Below are 21172 nucleotides of genomic sequence, written 5' to 3'. Positions count from 1 at the left end.
ACTTTATTAAAAAGAAATGCAAGCTATAAATGTGTATTAAACTTGTATCTCAGTAACTTATAAGCATGTTGCTTTATAGAACTATATTACCTGAAAAGGTCCAAGTTTCTGAGACAACAAATTAGATTTCATGGGCATTTTATGCTTTAAGTTATATTTGTAGCTTTTATTCTTTCTGTCCAAGAGGAAAATTCAAGTATATAAAAAAACTAATGCAGGTGATTAGAAACTAAGAAGGAAGAATTAATTACAGAGCGGAAAAGTTGGCCATCAGCAAAGTATCCTCAGTATCCTTGTTTTTTTCACAGGTACAGGGTGAGAACTTCACTAATAATTTTCAGATGCTTACTGATCTTTAAAGATTGGAGGAATATTTGGAATCCCATGATGCTCTTCATGTATTAAAGTATTAAACTTTCATTTAGATTTGGAAAAGCATCTGTGTTCTATCTGCTTGGAGCAATGGTTTTCAGGACTCATCCTAAGGAAAGGATTTATGTTAATGTGTACATAGATTTGCTGGCTTGAGCAGATAATAGACAAATCAGGACTGATTCTGGAAAAAAACTGTATTTGTGATACCATAAAATCATAGAATCATAGAATAGTTAGGGTTGGAAAGGACCTTAAGTTCATCAAGTTCCAACCCCCCTCCCATGGGCAGGGACACCTCACACTAAACCATGCCACCCCAGCCTCTGTCCAACTTGGCCTTGGACACCGCCAGGGATGGAGCATTCACAACTTCCTTGGGCAACCCATTCCAGTGCCTCACCACCCTCACAGTAAAGAACTTCTTCCTTATATCTAACCTAAACTTTGGCTGTTTAAGTTTGAACCCACTCCCCCTTGTCCTGTCACTACAGTCCCTAATGAAGAGTCCCTCTCCAGCATCCCTATAGGCCCCCTTCAGATACTGGAAGGCTGCTATGAGGTCTCCATGCAGCCTTCTCTTCTCCAGGCTGAACAGCCCCAACTTCCTCAGCCTGTCTTCATATGGGAGGTGCTCCAGTCCCCTGATCATCCTCGTGGTCCTCCTCTGGACTTGTTCCAACAGTTCCATGTCCTTTTTATGTTCAGGACACCAGAACTGCACACAATACTCCAGGTGAGGTCTCACAAGAGCAGAGGGGAGGATCACCTCCTTTGACCTGCTGGTCATGCTCCTTTTGATGCAGCCCAGGATATTAATGTCTGTATTTGGTTGCATTGATTTATGATATGCTAGAACACAGCTAATGCTGTATAAAACCATATTAATCATCTAGTTATGCATATAAAAATTCATACCCCTGGTAGGTTCAGTCAGACTTATTTCTAGTGCAATACAGCACACTTCTATATTGCAGACTTCAAGCTATCAGAGAAATGTTAGAACTGGAATCAGATCTTCTCAAAGACAGAACTTCTAAACCCAGTCTTGTACTTTCTTGTGAGTACGTATTTGTGGGCCCAGAATGCAGGTGCTCCCATTTAGTGCTAAATCCAGTTTTATATATGTATGGAACAATGTCCCCAGAGGAACACAATCTAAACCAAAGCTCTGATCCAGACACTGCTGCTAGGAGAATTTATATTTTTCATACGAACAGCTATATAAATGCATCCAACACATTCTCCCACAGATTTTTGCTCTGACCTGCAGCCATTTACCTGCAGGTTTAATTTTGTTGCTGTGCTATTGCATTGTTGTTTCCCTTTGGAGTAAGATAGAGTCAAATTTTGAAATGAAACTGTTTCATGGAATATTTAATAATTTTTTTAGCCCATTCTTGCCCCCTGACATCTTTGAGCATCAGACATCATAATTCTGAGCTCTGCTTAAAAACTGAGAACAGTTTAGTTTTACAACTGATACTGCCTAAACAAAACCATGACAAAAAAAGGAATGAACAAAACCAGTTGTTTACAATGGTTGAAGCACAGGGCAGTGCCTGTGGACCAGACTCTGTATCCTCAACTGCCAACTAGTACTTTCTGCTTTCTATTTTGTATACCTTTGTGGTGAGTTACATTTGTCCTGGGAGAAAGGTCCTCAGTCCACTTCCTCCTTAAATTTTGGGGATGAAAACTGCATTCATTATCTCCCAGAAGCATGTCCCAGCCACCACACTGTGGACATTCAGAGACATTTCCCATTCTACCTGCCGAAATACTCTTGCTGTAGGAAACTGGTCATGATTCAGGACTATAGAAAGAAAAAGCACAAGCAGCTGATCTTCTAGGTTAGTGGTAAGGACAGTCTCCAAGCACAGGGGAGATCCGTGTTCTGATCGCTGGTCCGGGCTAGTTCAAACACAAAATAAACCCCAGAAATAATTCTGACATGAATCAGTCTCCTTGTTGAGTCTGATAGTTAAGCTTTTTTAATTCATGCAAGTTCTTGTCTAAGACTTCCAGCCCCACTGACAAAAGTTCTGCAATCATTCCTGCATTACTCCATGCCTGCAGGTACAGTATGCTAAATTGGAGAAGGAACAGGCATGAAGTCTGATAATCAATAGTAGTAATTATTCTGTTTACAGTGTCAAACTAGCAGGCACAGCTCTGGCCTTAGCTAGCTCTCTCAGCCAATTCCTGGGCACAGCTCAGAGGATGGTGTTGGCAGGGTTTGTGGTGGGATTGACTAGATCACCCTACATTTAGGGAGAAGATAATTTAGCCATAGGTACCTGAGATGTAGCATGCCTCTTGCTCTCAGACCCAAGAGTAGCCCTAAGATTATACTCATAGGTACAGACCTAGCTGTACAGACCTAACGAGATCAAAAAGCAGAGTCTTACTCTGAATGAACAACCAGATTCTGCTGTTTGGGTCTACTGAAGGCAACTGACTCACAAATAAAGAACAGATGCAAGAAAAAAAAAAAAAGACAACTATCAACTATTTCAAATTGTCCTCTGTGCTGGGAATCATGAAGAAAAACAGTAAGGCTGTGAAGTGTACATGCAGATAGTGATGCCTGTGGCTTCTTTATACAAACAAACATATTTCTGGACCATATTTCAGGACCCCTGTAGCTAAAGGCAAATGAAGACTTGCCATTCACACATAGAATTCACACGTATAGGAATAATGGCAGAAGGCAATTGTTAAACTTATTTTGGAAATACAAATCAATTTACTTCTTTGTAGAAAAAAAAGATAATACAAAAACTAATTAAAGTGCAATCCTTGTAATTACTGAAATCAGTGAGAGTTTTGAGTTTATAAGACACCCAAATTGAATTAATCTTCAAAATATAATGTTACAAAGAAACATCTGAAGTCTATGCATTTATGAACATGTGTTCTATGCTATAATTTTGTTTAATCTTCAGAGGCCTCTCAGAGGCCTCTAAATTTAATCTTAGACAAACTGGCGAACTTCTGCCTGACCAAAGAATGCCAAATAAAGCCTAAAAAGGGATTGCTAGGATCAGAATTACTCGTTGTCTCCAGCTGCTTTGTTCTATGCTGGTATTGTAAAGATGTCATAATTTCAGCTTAATTGGAGATTTAAGCTAGGTTTACAGCTGTTTCACTTACTTGTAGTACTGCAAAACAGCTGAGCATACCAATGCGCATGGGCTTTTAATTGACTGGCATTTAAACTAGAACTCCCCCAAAGGAACTGTGTCTAGGCTGAGCTTTCCATATTCTTATACATGCTTATTTATTTATTTTTATTTATTCTCCTGATGGCTCTCTTCCAGGACACTTTGCAGATAAGAGTAGACCCAGAGGTACCACTACATCATCAGACAAGTCAGTAGAATGCTAGAGAGATGCAAACACATCTTTCAAAACTGCAAATACCTTTAGACCAGTTTGAAAAACATGCTGGAAGAAAAAATCCTGATGTCAAGCATAACCATATTTTTACTCACTCTGCAAGGCAGGGCAGAATTTAATATCAATATATTACAATTAAAAAAAAACAACAACAAAACAAACTGAAAAACCACATACCTGACACCTTTTGCTTGTGAACATCAATTTCATGTTTTCCTCTGCGCTGTTCAATGGCAGCAGTGAGTAGTTGGCTTGTACAGAGGCAAAGTGCCATTGGTCACGTTGGTAACTAGCAGCACTTTGAGGCTATTGACCTTTCTCAAGGGAACTGTTCCACAGTACACCTGTACGCAGTACATCTTCCAATATCTGAAGGGGGACTACAAGGATGCTGGAGAGGGACTCCTCGTCAGGGACTATAGCAATAGGAGAAGGGGGAATGGGTTCAAACTTAAGCAGCGGAAGTTTAAGTTAGATATAAGGAAGAAGTTCTTTTTTGTGGGGGTGGTGAGGCACTGGAATGGGTTGCCCAGAGAAGCTGTGAATACTCCATTCCTGCTGGTGTCCAAGGCCAGGCTGGGTGGAGCCTTGGGTGATATAGTCTAGTGTAAGGTGTCCCTGCCCAGGGGACGGGGGTTGGAACTAAATGATCTTAAGGTCCTTTCCAACCCTAACTGTCCTATGGTTCTAAGATTCCATGATCTGGAAGCTAGTGAATCACTGCTGATGTTAAGGAGCCATAGCCTATACCCAGGTGAAGAAACTTAAGAAACATCACAGCAACCTTGTTTACTATGAATAACATCAGTGTACACTGAAAACCAAAGTTTAACCTTTGCTAATATTCAGAGTAGGTAATCTAAATATAAAATCCCTATATGCAATACCTGGAAGGAAGGTGAGAGTCATTAGAGCTGACTTCTGTTTTCCAAGTGTGTCAGCTATGCTCTTTCAAAAAAATCTTGTATTAGTTTTATGATTCACTCTGTGTTTTTACAGGGTTAGCTTTGTTACAATTGCATTTCTGCTGATGCAAGTGGTGTGACTTTCAGCTTAAAACAGACCTTTTTCTTACCTTTGTGGTAGTTGAGTTACACTACATAAGCTCAGATAGGTAGCCTTATTGTGTCTAAAAAAAAACAGTAGGGCACCTCCATATATTAAAGCAGTTCTGTTAGCTACTGTGCTTCTATGTACAATTCTTTTTTAACAACAGGCTTACACAGAAGTTTTGGGATAGATGAGTAAAACTTGATATGGCTTCTTTTCTCCACAGACAACATGGTTATTCTTACATTAAAGCTCCAATGCAGTTTCTTACAGCAGAGAGCAGCATCTTGCCTCTGTGCAAGGCTGTTGGTACAGCTGCTGTCTTTTAGTTTTATTAACCTGAAGCCTTACACCGTTGCTATTTTAGTTTGTGTCAAGCACTGCTTGAAGAAAGTGTGTTTGTTCTGTAGGAACAGAAAAAGATCATATCAGCAGCTGTTTATTTACAAAACTGTGGTCAAAGTTAAATTTACTTAAGCAATACTTACTGGTGTTGTTTTACATTCAAAGAAGTATATACAGGATCTTTCACTCTATAAACTACCACTTTCATTTAAACACATTTGAAACTGTAAATGTTATCATCCCCAGAAAGCAAAATAATTCTAAGCTAATAAAAAAGATTTTAGCCCAATGGATAATTATGTTTGAAGCCTCTTTCTATACCCTATATAGCAAGATATTAAAAAAAAAAACAAACCACGAAACTACATTCCTAAGAATAAAATTTGCAGACAACCAACTGAAAAGCAAAGGATTTAATAATACCAATACTTCACCATATGCTCCAAATAAGTATTTTTTTTTCATCTCTGCTACAGCAGCAGCAATGTAAAAAAAAAATTCTTCATTTAGGTACCTTCAGAAACCTATTGATTATGAATACAATTTGGAATAGCCTCAAAGGGGGTTCTATTTTGGTTATTATTGTTATTTAAAAAAAGGTGTTTGCAAATTTGAGAAAAGTATGACATAGAGTCATATTCAGGAAGATTTCCGTGCAATCAAAAGGAATACAAGTGTTTCCGTAATGACAGAAACTAAAGAGTAATTCTGTCCTTCACCGGAGTGTTCGCTAATACAGAACTGATGTTAAAATCTTTAATCACTTTTTTTCAAATAGGTAGTTGAACTTATGCATCCTTCTCTTCATAGCTTGTATTACATGATTATTTCTTAACCTAATTTTGAAGATGCAACTTTTAATGTCTGCTTGCTAAAGAAGGTGGATCACTGAGGAACCATTTGTGGTAAATTGTTTGGCATAAATTATATTACTTCATTCTCAGGTGACTGTGTGTTCCTTTTGGCAGTTAACAAAAACTTTTCACTTCTGAAAATCCACATAGAAAAAAACATATTCTGATCACAGCCTATTCTGAATTACTCACATTTTATCTAAAATATTCTTTTTAAACTCCCTTATTTGCTATGATGGTAAAATAAAGTAATAAAAAAATACTCAATTTTCTCCCCCTCTTTTCTTCTTGACTGCAGAATACACACCACCTTAGTGCACTAACATTATTGTGTTATAGGTGCATTCCATGCACCTCCAAGTCAGTATTTAAATCCTTGCTCCATTTTAGCTGCCATTCATCTTTTTTCTACCATGTTCCCATATAACAATAACATTATGGCTGGCTTCTGTCACAAGAAGTGAGATTTAAGTAATTAGCAATCAAATCACCTCATCTGAAATCTAACCTGTCTGCCACTTTATTGGTTCTCTTTGAATTCATTTTGCTGCTATCATCAGGGGCATCAGGTCAGATCGGCAGGCAGGCATCCCACTGGTTACCACCTACTGTTTATTAATAGAAAACAAAAAAACCTCAAACAAAACCAGATATATTTATGTTTTGGCCTTAGATACACATGTGACCAGTTGTCTAATTGTCTTTAATGTTAATAAATACGTGTGTACATCCCTCTGTCTTAGTACATTCACAGGCCATGGGGGCAGTACCACGCAAGAAGTGAGCATTGTTCATTTACGGTGGCCTCATGACCACTTCCACCACTATTTTAGGAGAGCTGAGGACTAATGACAACCAGCAAGAGGCTGATTCTACTGCTGCAGGGGTTGATATCTCAATCTGGGATCACCCTTTTTCCTCTGCAGCCATGGCCAGAACATAGGTGGAAGGATCCATAGCTAAGCAGACCATTCTGTGGCACATCATTTAGAATGTTACAACTGATACAACCTGAAGAGTGAAGGAAGGAAGAATTAAGAAAAATGCTGCGGCATATCAGACTTTTAGGGTTTTCTTCTGGACTGGAGAAAAGTCAATAGGGAAAAAACATGGTTCATGAGGGAGGTGAAGGCTAATGTCTCTCCTAGTGGGGCTAAAAGGTGTTGCTACCCTTCATGTGAAAAACAAAGCGAAGAAAAAACATTAGGCTCAGGCCTTCTTGTGGTCAACACCACTGATCTACTCTCCCTGATAAATTTAATTAAAAACTTGGCAGTTGAGTAATATGTGTCCATGTTCTATCTTAGCTTGAGTTCTCTATTGATGGCCATTACTGTTAAATATGTTATGCTAACTAGAACAGTTTTCAGTAAAGTAAGATCCCATGGAATGTCATTACGTTTTGTACTCTCCTTTTTTCTTTGCTTGTGATATATTTGCATAAAAAACTTTTTTTTTTGGAAGGCAGGCAAAAAGTATTTTTCATTTGTTTAGGTTTGTAAAAGCTTCTTGGAGAAGGTGGTCATTTTGGCAGGTCTGGATTACCTGACCAGAGCAAAGGTGCTGGAGGATCAAAGATACTTGTGGCTCGTATATAGTCTTGGAAAACATGACATCTGCAGAGGACAACATTTCTCCTTCTGAAATTTGGGGGAGAAAATATGATGGGCACTAAGTGGGTAGTAGGCCTGGGAGCAAAATGCAAATAATGTAAAAAACTAAAAAAGTAATGAGAAAAGTCATGAACACAATGTGGGTATCTGAAGTAATTATTTGTGGTGTTATTTATTCATCTTCATGGACTTCATTAGAAGAACCTAAAGGAAACAATTTTCTCTTACAGAATTAAATAAAGTATTGGACATATGTATCAATATGATCCTGCACTGAATTAATTCAGAAGCACTGAAATGGATACACTTTTAGTTGAATACGTGTAAAGTGCATGAGGAATATCTTTGAAGATGACAGTCACTGCTGAGCTGTGATTTATATGCCTTTACTTTTTTATGAATGCAATCCCAACAGTTACAACAGGCAGATAGCGTCTGGCCTGTGGAAGGCAGGCAGGACTTTAGTCAGGTTCTTCACAGCCTAATACGTAGAGAGCTGATATGCAGAATGTCCTGAAAAACAAAACTGACACATAAATGGTAACCATTAAAAACATAAATAGTCTCAATTTCAAAAGTAGCTTTTTGTGATTTGCCTTTCTTATTTTTCACTGTTCAACACTGGGCCTGAAACCAAATAGAAATAGGGTTTAAAAAAAAAGTAATTTTAAAAATAATTGATTCTAGAGACTTTAGAAACTTCTTTCTTTTTTTCATGGAAATAAAAAGTGAATGGCAAGTACATTTTTGAGTTTCTAGTATTTACTATTGCTATTAAATTTAAGCTACATTAATTAAGTTATTGCCATTATATAAATAGTGACAGACACAATAGTTTCTTTTTTAAATTGCCATTTTCACCATCTTTTTCAAGCAATAGATCTGCTTAAGTTCCATGGAGGAGAGAAAAACATAGAACTTACTCATTTGAATTGTCTCTTTTTCTGTTTCTCTACAAAAGCATTCAACTCCACCTGAATTATCCCATATACAACAGAAATAGTATACAGATGTAAGGAGATTAAGTCTGTGTACTCCAAGCACTACGATCAAGCCTATCAACTACATTATAGAAAAGTTTACTTTTGCTGAATTGTTATGCTCTGTTTTAGAGGTATCTTTTCATCACTGAAGAAAACATCAAAAGTTTTTAGGCTTTGACATTCATATCCAGGATAAGTTTCAAAGTCTTTCATCAACCACTGAAACTGGATTAGCACCAGAAAGTATTTAACAGTCTCTACCTGACTAGAGAAGAAACTGAAGGACCTTTGGCTTAGCAAGAATCTATAAAACGTGATTATTAATTTCAAGATATCACACATTTAAAATGGAATTCTTCGGTGTTCTTTGGGCAGGTTGATTCTAAAATTATGAATTGATGAAGAGCTGATGAAGAGTCTGACTGAAGATAATGTCAAAATCCAGAAGCAAAATAATTAAACTGATAGCTATGAAGGACAGGCTGGGAGAGACAATTTAACAACTTAAATGGGCTTTTATAAAATTTCAGGTGAGAAAGGAGGCACTGCCTTCTCTATTGAATTTCTAAATACTACCCTTGTTTCCTCTTAGAGTTTATTAGAGGAGTGGATAAAATTAGTATTTAAATTAACCTCTTTCTTTACAGAAACAGAACAAAATGTTTACTGGCTTGCAGTTCAGCACTGACGGCCCCATGCTTGGCCTCCTTTTAGTCACTGAAATGTATGGAACTGTTTTCAAGAAACCCAAATAAGCTGGAAGCCAAAGTGACAAAATAACTTTGAATTATTGAAATTGCCTTTATTAAAAAACACTGCAAAGGTTGCGCTTTTTGCTTGAAGAAGTCAGATCTGGATGGTGGCATTTTAATTGCTGAATTTTCCCAGCTCTTATCATCAGTACCAGATGATGTATTTCATTCTAAAACACGGTTCAGTATTGCTCAAAAACTGGGAATATGCTGTGCTGCAGCTGAAACCACAAAACACTTCCAGTTCTCAGACTGAACTAACGTGCTTAAAAACTTCAAGAGTTAAAAAGTGGAAAAATATAAAATTCTTGAAATACTATTTGAAAATAAGGTAACTGCTTATAGAAAGGGGGTGTAAGACTCCTGTGGCTTTTCAACAGGCAAAACATGAAAATGTGCCTATAAAGCACATCTTGCCTTTTTTATAACGCTTCATGAGCATGACAAAATTAACAATTTCAACTTCTCAAGAATTCAATTACATTTTGCATTTTTCTTTTAGCTATTTAAATGGTATTTCATACAAGCATTATTACAGAACATTATGGATTCCATCAGAAAGAAAAGAACAGCAGTCATGTTCAAAATCAGAAACATAATGTGAATTTGCTGTTTTCTGTGATTCACTGTATTGTAATCATTAATCCATGTGTTACTACAAATAAAATCTTTTAAACAGTTGTGATTTTTAGGAAATGTATTCACTTAATTAACTTCTAATTTTTGTTCATTGCAATGCATAATGTATAGCAATATATTTTTTTTTGTTCTACAGTATTCCTGTATTAAAATTAAACTATTTAAAATATAACATTTACAGAAATATTTACTGATAAATAGAATAAAATATATATATTCAAGGAGAAATTTTAGCTATTGAAGTTCATGTTCATTCAGTAAATTCAGAGCCTATAATTTAACATTTTTACACTGGACCTCTGTATCAATTGCTTGCAGTAACTAATGTCATAAGTTTTTCAAAACATGAGGGAAAAGGAAATCTGGTAAATAAGTGGATTTGAGACAGCACTTTAAATTATTATTTTCTGCAGCTAAAGCCAAAGAATAGCCCACTAGAAATACTAAACTGTCAGAACTAACAGAACGCTAATAGTATTAGACTTAACAGTAGATTTTATTATTCATTGTCCATATAGCAAGCACATAATGAAAGATATAGTCATCAGTCTTGAGTTTCAGTATTTGTCATTTTATGCAGATCGCTGCACAGTTTCAAATTTGTGTGATATATTTTAATAGTTTCAGACCTATACTGGAGGTACTTTGCAACTCACAGTTTGCCATACCACAGACAGTGTGAGATTGCAAGGCCCAGTTCTCAGCTAAAGGTCCAGTGGAACTACTGATTTATCCCAGCTGTAGATTTGAATCTGTTGACATGATGAATTATTGTTGATCCCAATGCAAGTTTCTAGTTGTATATTATGAACATTACAGTATATGACCCTGTGTAGCTCCTGAATCATAGCCATTTAGTTAACTGAAACCCCCCAAATGTTTACTTCTAGCAGTGCTGCTCAGCCATTAACTGTGATTATTATTAAACTGCAGAAAAAAACCCCTATGTTTTAGTGTGCTTATACATGCACAGAAAAAATGCTAAGACCCTGATTTTTCAAGATCTGCATTGCTGCTGCTGATTAATGGCAACAGTCAGCTGAAAGAACAAGGCAAGATTTTCAAATATGTGACAGAGTATGAAGAACTGGCAAATTTTAAATTCTCTCCTGCTGTCAGATAGCATACTTCTATTTGGACTACATTTTGTGCATTTCACAAAATCAACTAAAATACCAAATCATACAGATTTAAGAACATCAACAAAACTGATGCATATCTGGATGCTGATCATTTTGAATATATTAAGAGAACATATTTAGCTCATTAACATTCATATTTGCAAACATCCCATAGGCCAAAGAAAACAAAAAACTAATAAATATGCTGAGAAAACCCATACCTCAGTATGAAATCCTGACCCCCTCTCCAACACACAGTTCAAATACACTGAGAATGCCAAGCTACAGGGGCCCCTCTGTGGGGAAACCTGCAATTCAGTCAGCAGCATCCGTCAGCCAAAATAGAAGTTGTAGGGACAGATGCTAGAGAGAGGATGACACTTTAAAGAGGTGGTTGATTTCAGAACGAGTGTGTGCTTCTGTGTACGATTAAGTTAATACCATACTTGTACTAGTGCAATGTTTTACCCGGATTTAAGTGCAGCACAAGACTATCACTCTAGGGTCATTTCAATGTAGGTTTATGGCACCAATTAGGCTCCCCATCATGCAGCCTACCCTGGCTAGGTCATTTGGTGTCACATCTCCCAGCAGGGTCACAAAAGGCAATTAAGGAGAGAAAAATTGTGTTATACAACTCCCTCGACTTCTGCAGCAAAGAAGACACTTGGGAGACACTTGCCAGTTTAAAATCCACAGGTCTCTTGGCCTGAGGCTTTTTTAGGCAGCACCACGCCAGTGCCTCTGACCAGTGCCACATTCCCACTGTTTCGGGACACCTCTGCAGGGAGCAGCAGGCAAGTCTGAAGGCTGGGTAAAGGCAGCCAGGAAACTACCACGTCCGTTTTTCTTCTTGTCCCGGATGGTAAAACGTTAAAGCGCTAAAACCGCGTTTCAGCTAGCTTACAGGGGGAAGCCGAGTGACATGCAGCTGCTGCCGAGAACGGCTGCCGCAATTGTCCAGCCGGGGCCTGTTTATAAAACTGAGAAGCTCGTCTCGCCCCACGCCCACGGCGCAGCTTTGGAGCCGGCTACCGCCGTAGTAGTGTCGCGGCAGCGCTGCTGGGGCCGAGGGCCAGACCCAGAGCACTCGAGGGGCTCAGCAGAGCTGCCGTCTGCGACCGCTTGCTGCCGGCGTGCCCGGAGACGGCCGGGCAGGGAGACGGCCGGGCAGGGAGACGGCCTGGCAGGGAGACGGCCGAGCGGCAAGCGCATGTCCCTCTCCGCTTTCTCCGCCGCAGCCCACCCGCTTTGGCACAGAGTGGAACTGCCGCGGTTTAACGCGGTTTCCATGGAAACATGGCAGCGCCTCTCCCGTGCCGGCGGCCGGGCGGGACGCGGACGGCTCTCTGGGGGCGGCACCGCTCGCTGCCGATGGGAAGTGCGTCACGGTGTGCGCGCGCCTGCGCCAGGGCGGTGGATTCGAACGGCGGGGGACGGTTGGGCGGGACCCGTTGGGCCCGTTGTCGGCGGCGCCCGCGGGAGTAGGATGGGGCGTACGGCGCCCCGCTGCGCTTTGCGGAAGCTGCTGAAGAACGAGAAGCCGGGGTTTCGCCTGTCGACATGCGCCGACCTGCTGGTGAGGAAGCAGAGGGGCGGGCGCCGGGTGCGCGGCCTGGGGTTGGTGCGGGCCGCTTAGCCACTCGGTGCTGGCCCTGCAGCCTCTAGCCTGCCTTCTGCGGGCACGGGCCGGGGACAGCGCCTGCACCAAGCAGCCGGCTGCGGTCCCCAGCCGCTCAGGCAGCGCGGTGAGCTGAAGGGATGAATCCTCCGGCTTCATGAGCGCTGCCTCTCCCGGGGAGCCTGGGGTCGTGGCGCGCGGCCGGGAGCAGTTACTCAGGTTGCTATGGTGCAGGTGTCCCTAATGTGGAACAGTTAGTCCGTAAATGTTTTATCGCTTGGATGATACGGACCGATGGATTGTGCACGCTGGACTGCTTTGGAGTTACTGGGAGAAGTGGGATGTCAAGTTACTGCAATTTGTGTTTCCCCAGTGACCTACAGGCAGAGGGGAGGCAAAGTTTGCGGGGAGAATACAGTTCATTAGTAAAAGACTAATGAGTAGTGATTGCAGTTTTCTGACAGTCTGGGGATTCAGGAACAGCCTGATGCATAGATGTTGTGTCACTGTGTGTACGCCCTGAGGCTCAAGGAGTTTGATGTAGGCAGGCTGAGAAATAGGAATTTGGATTATGTGGTTGTAACATGTAGGTGTTTAGGAGTTCAAATACACAGAAATGAATCAACTGGACAACAGCAGATGACAACATAGTAACAGTTAATGAGCTGTTAAAGCATCTAGATTGGTCATATCTTTGTAAATGGCTATCTAATAATCTCTGTCCAAAATTAAGTAATGGCAAATCTTGTTAGTAATCTAATAAAGAAGTGAGGTGTCAGGATCCTGTTCAAGATTTAAAAACAGCTGCCATAAAAGTGTAGGGATAGCAGAACCATATTGAACAAGTTTCATAAGACTTAAGGCAACAAGGTTAGATTCCTTCTAACCTGCAATAAGGGATCTGTGGCACAGGAAGGGTTTGTCAAATATTATGTGAGTGCAGCAAGAAAACCTGACTTCAGGAGAGCTTGTGATAGCTGCCATATTGAAAAGAAAATAATATTTGTGCATAAAAAAATATTCTCTGAAGTGACTTAATAGGGTTAACTTACATGAATGTCATGCCCTTTTGTTTTCAAGTGCATGTGATTCTTGGAGCATTAGTGCATACCATATACGAATATGGTCTCTGACTTGAATTGTAAGTCCACGTTTCATATGTATATAGAAGTTGTGTCTTGCAGCATCATAAAGGTTGGTAACTGGATATATGAAGCTAAACGTAAATATACAAAATTTAAAAATACCTAATGAGATTAATATAAATTAATATAATATTTGCATGAGAGGATTTACATTTGAATGTAAACAAAGCATAGTTTTATGGTTGTTCTAATAAAAACATGATCTCTCATTACTGCTTTTGCTATCTGCATTTTATGGACTGAGGAGCTGGCCCCTTGCGGAGACCCACTCAAAGCTTATTCTGGAATGCAGTAGTTAACTAATCAAACTTTATTTGTTCAATCATTAATAAATTTTTTTGTAGTCATTAGTAACAGTTGATCTGTATTTCCGTGGTGATGTTAATTTGGCTTCAAAGTAGCATAGCTGCCTGAAAAAGGCTGAGTGGGAACCAATAGCCAAGATTTGGAGGGATGTTCCATCTCATCTGTGTCTTTGTCATGGTGTTCTATGGGCCACAAAGACAATCAGTGAATTGAAGAGACTGAAATTAACAAACAACAGCAATTTGATCTAGCTTAAAGTATGGCTATGTAAATATTCTTTCCAACACAAAGGATAAGAATGAATTCTAACAATGTGGAGGAGGTTTAGATTCTCTCTTCTGGTGATGTCAAGTTAAATGGCATTTGCTCTTAGGAGGATTAGCTTTTTTTATTTTACCTTAAACAGGAATGTCCACGGGTGGTGATTATCTGTGATGTTCTTCAACTAGGTGTGTGGCTAACAGCTCTTTATCTCTCTATGAATAGATAATCAATATAACAGGAGTTCTGCTTCATAAAAAAAAAGGGGGGGGGGGGGATTGTAGTCCTGTAGTTAGACAAGTAACATTTTTTTGGAGTGTCTTTTTTAATGTCTCTGTTATTCCCTAAAACCTTGTAAGAACTATTAGATTCTATACTTTAGAAACTTACGTAGTAGCTGTCTTAACACGACAAACCCATTTATGTTTTGGGCAAAGTGCTTGTGTCTTCTGCAGGGAAGTTTCTGTGCTAACTTTCTGAATGATCTGTGCATTACGTTTAAATCTGCAGTGGTACTCAGCCAGTACAGTGAGCTTTTCCTTTTCCTGACCTTCAGCGAGTATTTTTCCTGATTTTTTTAAATCAGTGTCTTCTTACATGACATTATTGAAAAGTTTGAAAGACCTAAGAATTCAGACAATTTTGGTGATCGTCTGAATGGAGTTTCTTTTTCACTTCCCAGATTCTTTTGATCAAGTCTCTTCTTGAAATTTGAAGCTTTATCAGAATCTGTTTCCTATGTGTTAACATCTTTTTCTGTGCACAGTGTAACTAACAAATTTCATCAGACTCAGCTGCTTGTTCCATGCTAGAAAGGCAGGTTTGTATTTCCATTTCAGAAAAAGCTTAAAGTATAGCATTGAATTACTACCCTCCCCCCCTTTTTTTTCTTTACCGTCAGAAAATGCCAAATAAGTGTACATTGAAGGCAAAATATCACTTTAAAGAATTTTTCTGAAGTTATAGCAGCAAAACAAAATTACGGATCTTACTGTTCATTAGTTCTATTGAACAGGTGTATGCAAGTTGCTCTGTGAGCAGTGTTGTGAGTTTTTGCATATATTCTTAGAGGTTTACTACCTTTCTTTTATGGGATATGAGCATTCTGTTCTGTAAGGTGTCTCACAAATATTTGAAAACTATTCTTGAATTTTATGCAGAGGGACAATAATGTAATACGTAGTAAAGCAGTGTCTAAACAAATGCGTTATCACTTAAGTACTTGTCACTAACTGTGCTGTTCATGTTTTTCAGTCATTTTGCCTTTCATTAGTCTTTCTCAATTGCCTTGGATAATCTGGAATATTTATTAATGCATGTACTCTATTGTGGAATGTTCTGAATTTAGTTACGTGACTATAAGAGTTCAGGGGAAGCTTCTCCACATGCAGTAATTCACTTTGAAAATAAGTAAAGGTACAGTGATTCTGAGAGAAGATGCAGTTTTTAAAGGCAGTTTTAAAATTAACACTTGTCTTCAGGTGACTTTGCAGGAGAACTTGCAAGTATGGAAGCTTTTGTTCCGTCTCCCTCTTTTTCCCCAGCTTGTTTCCAGAAATCTAGCCTCCATGTTGTTAAGTCTAATAATGAGAATTCTAAAGTTGAATACTATTTTAGTGCCACTGTTTGATTCTGTCGGAGGTTATTTCTGTGTGGGTAACGAAAGACTAGTTTAAAAACGGCTTTGATGTTTTACTAAATAGATCTGCAGGAACGTCTGTTTTTTGTGTAAGTAGATGCTTCCAAACAATGCCAAATATTATGTACATTTATCTATTGCACTCTGGCTTCATTTAGTTCAAGAGATTAAAAAAAACAACAAACTAAATTGCTTGTCATCTGAACACTGAAATACTTATCCTCTAACAGATTCTTTGTGCTGCAAACCCACTGCCAAAGTATTTCCCATAAACCGTAACTTGTAACTTTCCATGTATCTTTCTAGGCTTTGCAGTTCAGGTATGGCAGAATATCACCTAATTTATATAAATAAAAGTTTCATGTGTTTCGGTAGTATTTTTGAACTCTTGATTGAAGTATTTTTGTACACCTTACATAGCAAAGTTAATATTGTGTGAAAGTTCAATTTAGAAAAGTTCCAATTACCGGTTTTCAGGTTGGACTGTTAAAATAGTTCACATAATGTCTGTATAATGCTAGAGGTCCCTTATTACACACGGGTGCTTTTGGCTGGCAGTTTTAGTCCAAGTTGGAGCAGTTCCTCCCTGTTAAAATTTTTGCTGCTTCTGTACTAGCAGAACAGCATTCTGTATTGAATGAAATACTGCCCTACCAGTTCTTTTCATGTAAAAAGGTTAAGTCAATTATGAGTTGGGAAAAAATAGATGAAACCTGACAGCAGAAAATTTCTTGTTCTGAAGAAATTTATGTCAATGCTACTTCACGCTCGAAAGGGGTAGAAGTCCTTGAACTTGTCTGTAGTCCCATTTGGTGATAAGGCAGAGATGAATTTGCTGTTCATTAAAAGCCTGGCTGTTGTAGTCACTGAAAGCTGACCATATTTACTAGTAAGCAAAAGAGCTCCTTATTGTCTGATATTTATGTTACATTTCGTTATAAAAAAACTGCAGTAAAAATCAGATTGGATTTCTGTTTAGATCAATTATTGTTTGTGTAATTGTATCTAGAGCTCTTCCATCATCTAAGTATACTAAATTTAAATAGTATTTACAAGAGTCTTGCAGTAAGGAATGTCTTGAGAATTTATTAAGTCTTGATATGAGTGTTACTTTGTTTTCCTGAGTATACTTTTCAGGAATTTGGAAGCAGTCTAATATGCAAATCTCTGTCTCAAACAATGAACCTATGAAAAAACAAACTGTGCTTAAACAGTTTGAATCGTTCTTGAGGGTTGGTGTGTTTTTTTTTTCTTCCCTCTTTTAAAGGTGTATTTGAACTTCTTGATGTTTCTCCGTCGTCTAGCAGAAGAAGCCAGGACAAATGCTTTTCAGAACAGAAGTAGAATAATTAATCCTGAGCACATTGTATTTGCAGCAAAGGTAATAGAAGATTTCTAATATTTTTCTTTTTTGTTTCATGTAAAATGCATTATGACATCATATACAAAAGCTTTCTGTGTTAGGCATGTTTTTCCCAACCTGCAGAAATGTAATGTTCTTTAATCCATCCTTGGCATAATTCAGTGTTACCAAGATACCGGATTAACTGTCCTTCCCTATTAAATATAGCCTCATTTTTCTTGATTATTCCAAGTTTAAATTCATCATTTCAATATGCAGGTAAGTCTATGCAGTAGTCTACCAGCAAGCATCTGTGGGCTGAAAGCCCAGGGAACAGGCGCAAATTCTAAATTTGGAGGATCTTTATTTCAGATGTCACTATATCAAGGAAGCATGCTGTCTTAACTTCAGTAACGTAAATGAAACTTTATGGGATAAGTGAGAAATAGTTCAGAGAGGTTCAAATATCTTTCTTACACCTTCAGTTCTTACTGCTTAGTCTAAAAGATGTTTGAAGTGGATTCTTGCAGCATTGTATGGGTACTACTTGAAGAAACAGATTCTTTGGGGAATCTTCTTTGGGGAGGACTAAACTGTGGATTGCTGTATGGGTGGTTCAGCATAACAAATTGCTGTATGAGTATCTGTGAAGGAGAAATCTTCTGCATTACAGAGGTGGGTAAGGTTTGTGTACGTGCAAAAGAAGGGAAAGAGGAAGGTGTTATGCCGCTTTCTCTAGAAATAATTAGAGTAGTGTCAAAGTATGACTGAAATCCTTTTGTATTCTGTAGCTCATTTCACTCACTAGGATATGTCTGCTTTAGTTAGGTTTCATGAAGGAACTCAGTCTCTTTAATTTATCTGTTTAGCTACCTACTACTGCTGGGTAAACTGGAAGAATAAAACTCTATGTTATCTGATATTTGGGTCCTGTGGCTTCTGTTTATCTTCAGTACTTTTTTCCCCCTGGTGAAATGTCCAGTTTGATACTTTCTATTACTATAGTAACAGAAATACATACAGGATGTGTAGGGAAGCCAAGTGACTGTTAAAGTTGGAATCTTAGCATTTGTAATTTCTTTTTAACTACAGTCTTAATAGCATTTGAACATTTTTGTGCTCCATTTATTTATTTATTTTTTAAGATGAGAAGAAAAGCAAAGCTGTCTGTATTTAAGTATTTTTAACACTTAAATGGGTCCCACTTGGGCTTTGAAGTTCATTTTACAACTTAAACTCCAAACCAAAAGATGTCCTTTCAGGGGTCTAGGCACTCTTGATATAGAAAGAAATAAAACATTACAAACAAAATATGAGCACAAATTAGTTGTATAATTGCATTTTTTTTTAATTTTTTTTTTTTCCCCCTAGGTCCAATAGTTGAGAGCTTCCAGGAATCTGCTGAGGGCTTGAGAACACCATTGCCATTTCTCAGCATTCATTTGAATCCTTGGTTGTGAATGTTCTATTTAAAAACAAAATACTTTCTGATATGGCATTTTTCTATATGGTTTTGCTTTATTTATAACTTTTTCACTAGACTTTTACTCTTGGTGACTCTGCTCTTGGAAACAAACTGTTTGGCTGGGTGAATCTTTGGTCTGAGTAGCCTAGCATTTTGGGTCTCTTACTGCTGCCTGGATTGTAGTGATAAAAGCAGTGATAAATATACTTTTTTCTTTTTGCAGGCTATTTTAAAGAGAAGCAGAGGCTAGAAAACAGACCCCTGGAATTTCAAAGCCTGCTTTAACTTTTTTTTTTTCCTTACTGATGCGAGATCCTGTGACCCAGCTTTTGCAATTGTGGAAGTATATATATAGTTTTATTGATGTTTATCTCCTGACTCTGAGTTTCTTGTTGTTTCTTAAAAAAGAAAATAATTTTAACAGTGTTACAACGCGTTTGACGCTTGATTCACAAATAGTGAAGATAAGTTGGCAAACATGCCAAGCTACTTCCTCCCTGCTCCGAATGTCATCCTAACTTGTCAGAAGACTGGAAATGTATGGTATATAAAATAATTTCTAAAATTAAAATCATGTTCTGTTTATAATGTTTTAAAACAGTTGTTGAACACTTTGCTTAATAAATCTTTTGATAAAGATGTAGTTTTATATCAGAGTTTAAATTGATAATAAAGTTTTATGGATTATGTGGTAGCTGATCTTTCATATGCACAGTGAGCTATTCTTAAAATAAAGAACTTCTAAAAACATTATGTATTGAGTAGTCCAATTTGTTTAACATGTTACTGAGCATATTCTAGAAATTCAGTAAAAAAAAGATTGCGTTTTAAATATTTTTGTAGTCTAAGGAAACTGGAGCAATGCCACAACTTCAAATTTCATATCATGTCCACATACTTTTAAAAATCCTGTACAACCTGGTAAAAGTCATCCTTTTACGACATGCAGAAAGCAAGGATGACTCCTCTGCTTTACTTAACTCACAGGGCTTAGTTCAGTCTGCTTCTTGTAAGGTTGACTAGATTCCTTGTTCTGTGTTTTCTTCTCTTGGAATCCACAAAGAAAGCAGAGAACGTGCATGTGTAGAGGATATTTGGATTAAATAATCCGAATTATATTCTCAGGAATAAGAAGATCTGAATAGATATGTATATTTCTGTGTAATTACTGTCCATGATCTAACAACAATAATAGTGTTGTTATTGCAACACTAGATTTTTCCTTTGTTATAAATGTTTTGTTGCATTTTCTTGAAATATTTTCTTATAGTCCTGTATAACCATATACCTTTCCTCATTGTACAGTTGTTTGAGTGCCGTAGCTTTTTTGGAACTTGTTTTGATGTCCAGTACGAGTTATGCTTTTTTGATTTTCCTAAGAGCAAGATCTGCTCTGAGCTTAGTAGAATGTTCTTGTTCTCATGTAGTAGATGGATGATCAGATAGCATTGGGGAATGGAGGCAAGGAAGGGTTAAACCAGGCACCCGTCTCCTTTTAAAATATTTTGTACGGTGGTTTTGGCCTGCATTCATGGTTAAGAAGGTGCTTTTTTTTTTTTTCTTAAGCTCTGAGAAGTTTGAGTCAGAATGTGCCCTGTCTTGTGAATGTTTTATAATAGCTGAAGCAGACAGGTACTCAGAAGACCCAAATGGTTTGCCAAGTGTTCAGGTTTCTCTCTTAAACTTTAAATAAATGTTTATGGAAAATAAGGGTGGTTGATATACTGTGGTTAAGCATTCAGAAATATACAATGCTATTACATTTTTCTAGTATTTTCTTGAATGTTCACCATAAGGTTAATTATAATTCATGTTTGTCAGCTCTTTTGTACTCCTTGATGGGTATACATAGAGTCTCTTCTCTAACCAGTAATCCTTACTGGGTTTTTAAAGCCAAAACTCCTTACAGAATGTTGTCTAAATACCCATGAGCACTTCCGGTTTGCTGTTATTGAATATTTAATGACTAAACATCAAAGCATATAGTTCTGGAAAATGTCTTTTTAAAGTAGATCTGTGGTAGAAGGCCTAATGAAGTTGAGTTCTCTTATTTGAATTCCTGTGTTGATACTTTGCCATTAGGAGGAAAAGGCAGGAATTATTGAGAGAAGAGTCATGCTGATGCATTAATAAGACGTCTCATCTACTCAACTGTTTCATGAAACCTGGAGAAATTTAGTGTTTGGAAATCATTGAGACTATTGACTCACTATAGAATTTCCTCTCATTTTAAAGGGTTAAGAGATTTTAGGAAGGAGAGGT

General features: G+C 38.0%; 1 protein-coding gene across 1 annotated transcript; it reads left to right on the top strand.

Annotated features, from left to right (window-relative positions):
* The first annotated feature begins 12491 nt into the window (after positions 1 to 12491).
* CENPW (centromere protein W) lies at positions 12492 to 19663 on the top strand. The gene is made up of 3 exons (XM_062632364.1): positions 12492 to 12710; positions 17371 to 17484; positions 19134 to 19663. The coding sequence occupies exons 1-3, from the start codon at positions 12621 to 12623 to the stop codon at positions 19158 to 19160; spliced, it is 231 nt and encodes a 76-aa protein (XP_062488348.1). The 5' UTR covers positions 12492 to 12620; the 3' UTR covers positions 19161 to 19663.
* Positions 19664 to 21172: the final 1509 nt, after the last annotated feature.

This window comes from Pezoporus occidentalis, unplaced genomic scaffold (assembly GCF_034315485.1).
Source record: "Pezoporus occidentalis ecotype Australia unplaced genomic scaffold, CSIRO_AGI_Poc_V1 ctg39, whole genome shotgun sequence".
In the NCBI taxonomy this organism is placed as follows: Eukaryota; Metazoa; Chordata; class Aves; order Psittaciformes; family Psittacidae; genus Pezoporus; species Pezoporus occidentalis.
Note: the sequence above shows the minus strand (reverse complement) of the source record. Positions and strands in the feature narration are given on the sequence as shown.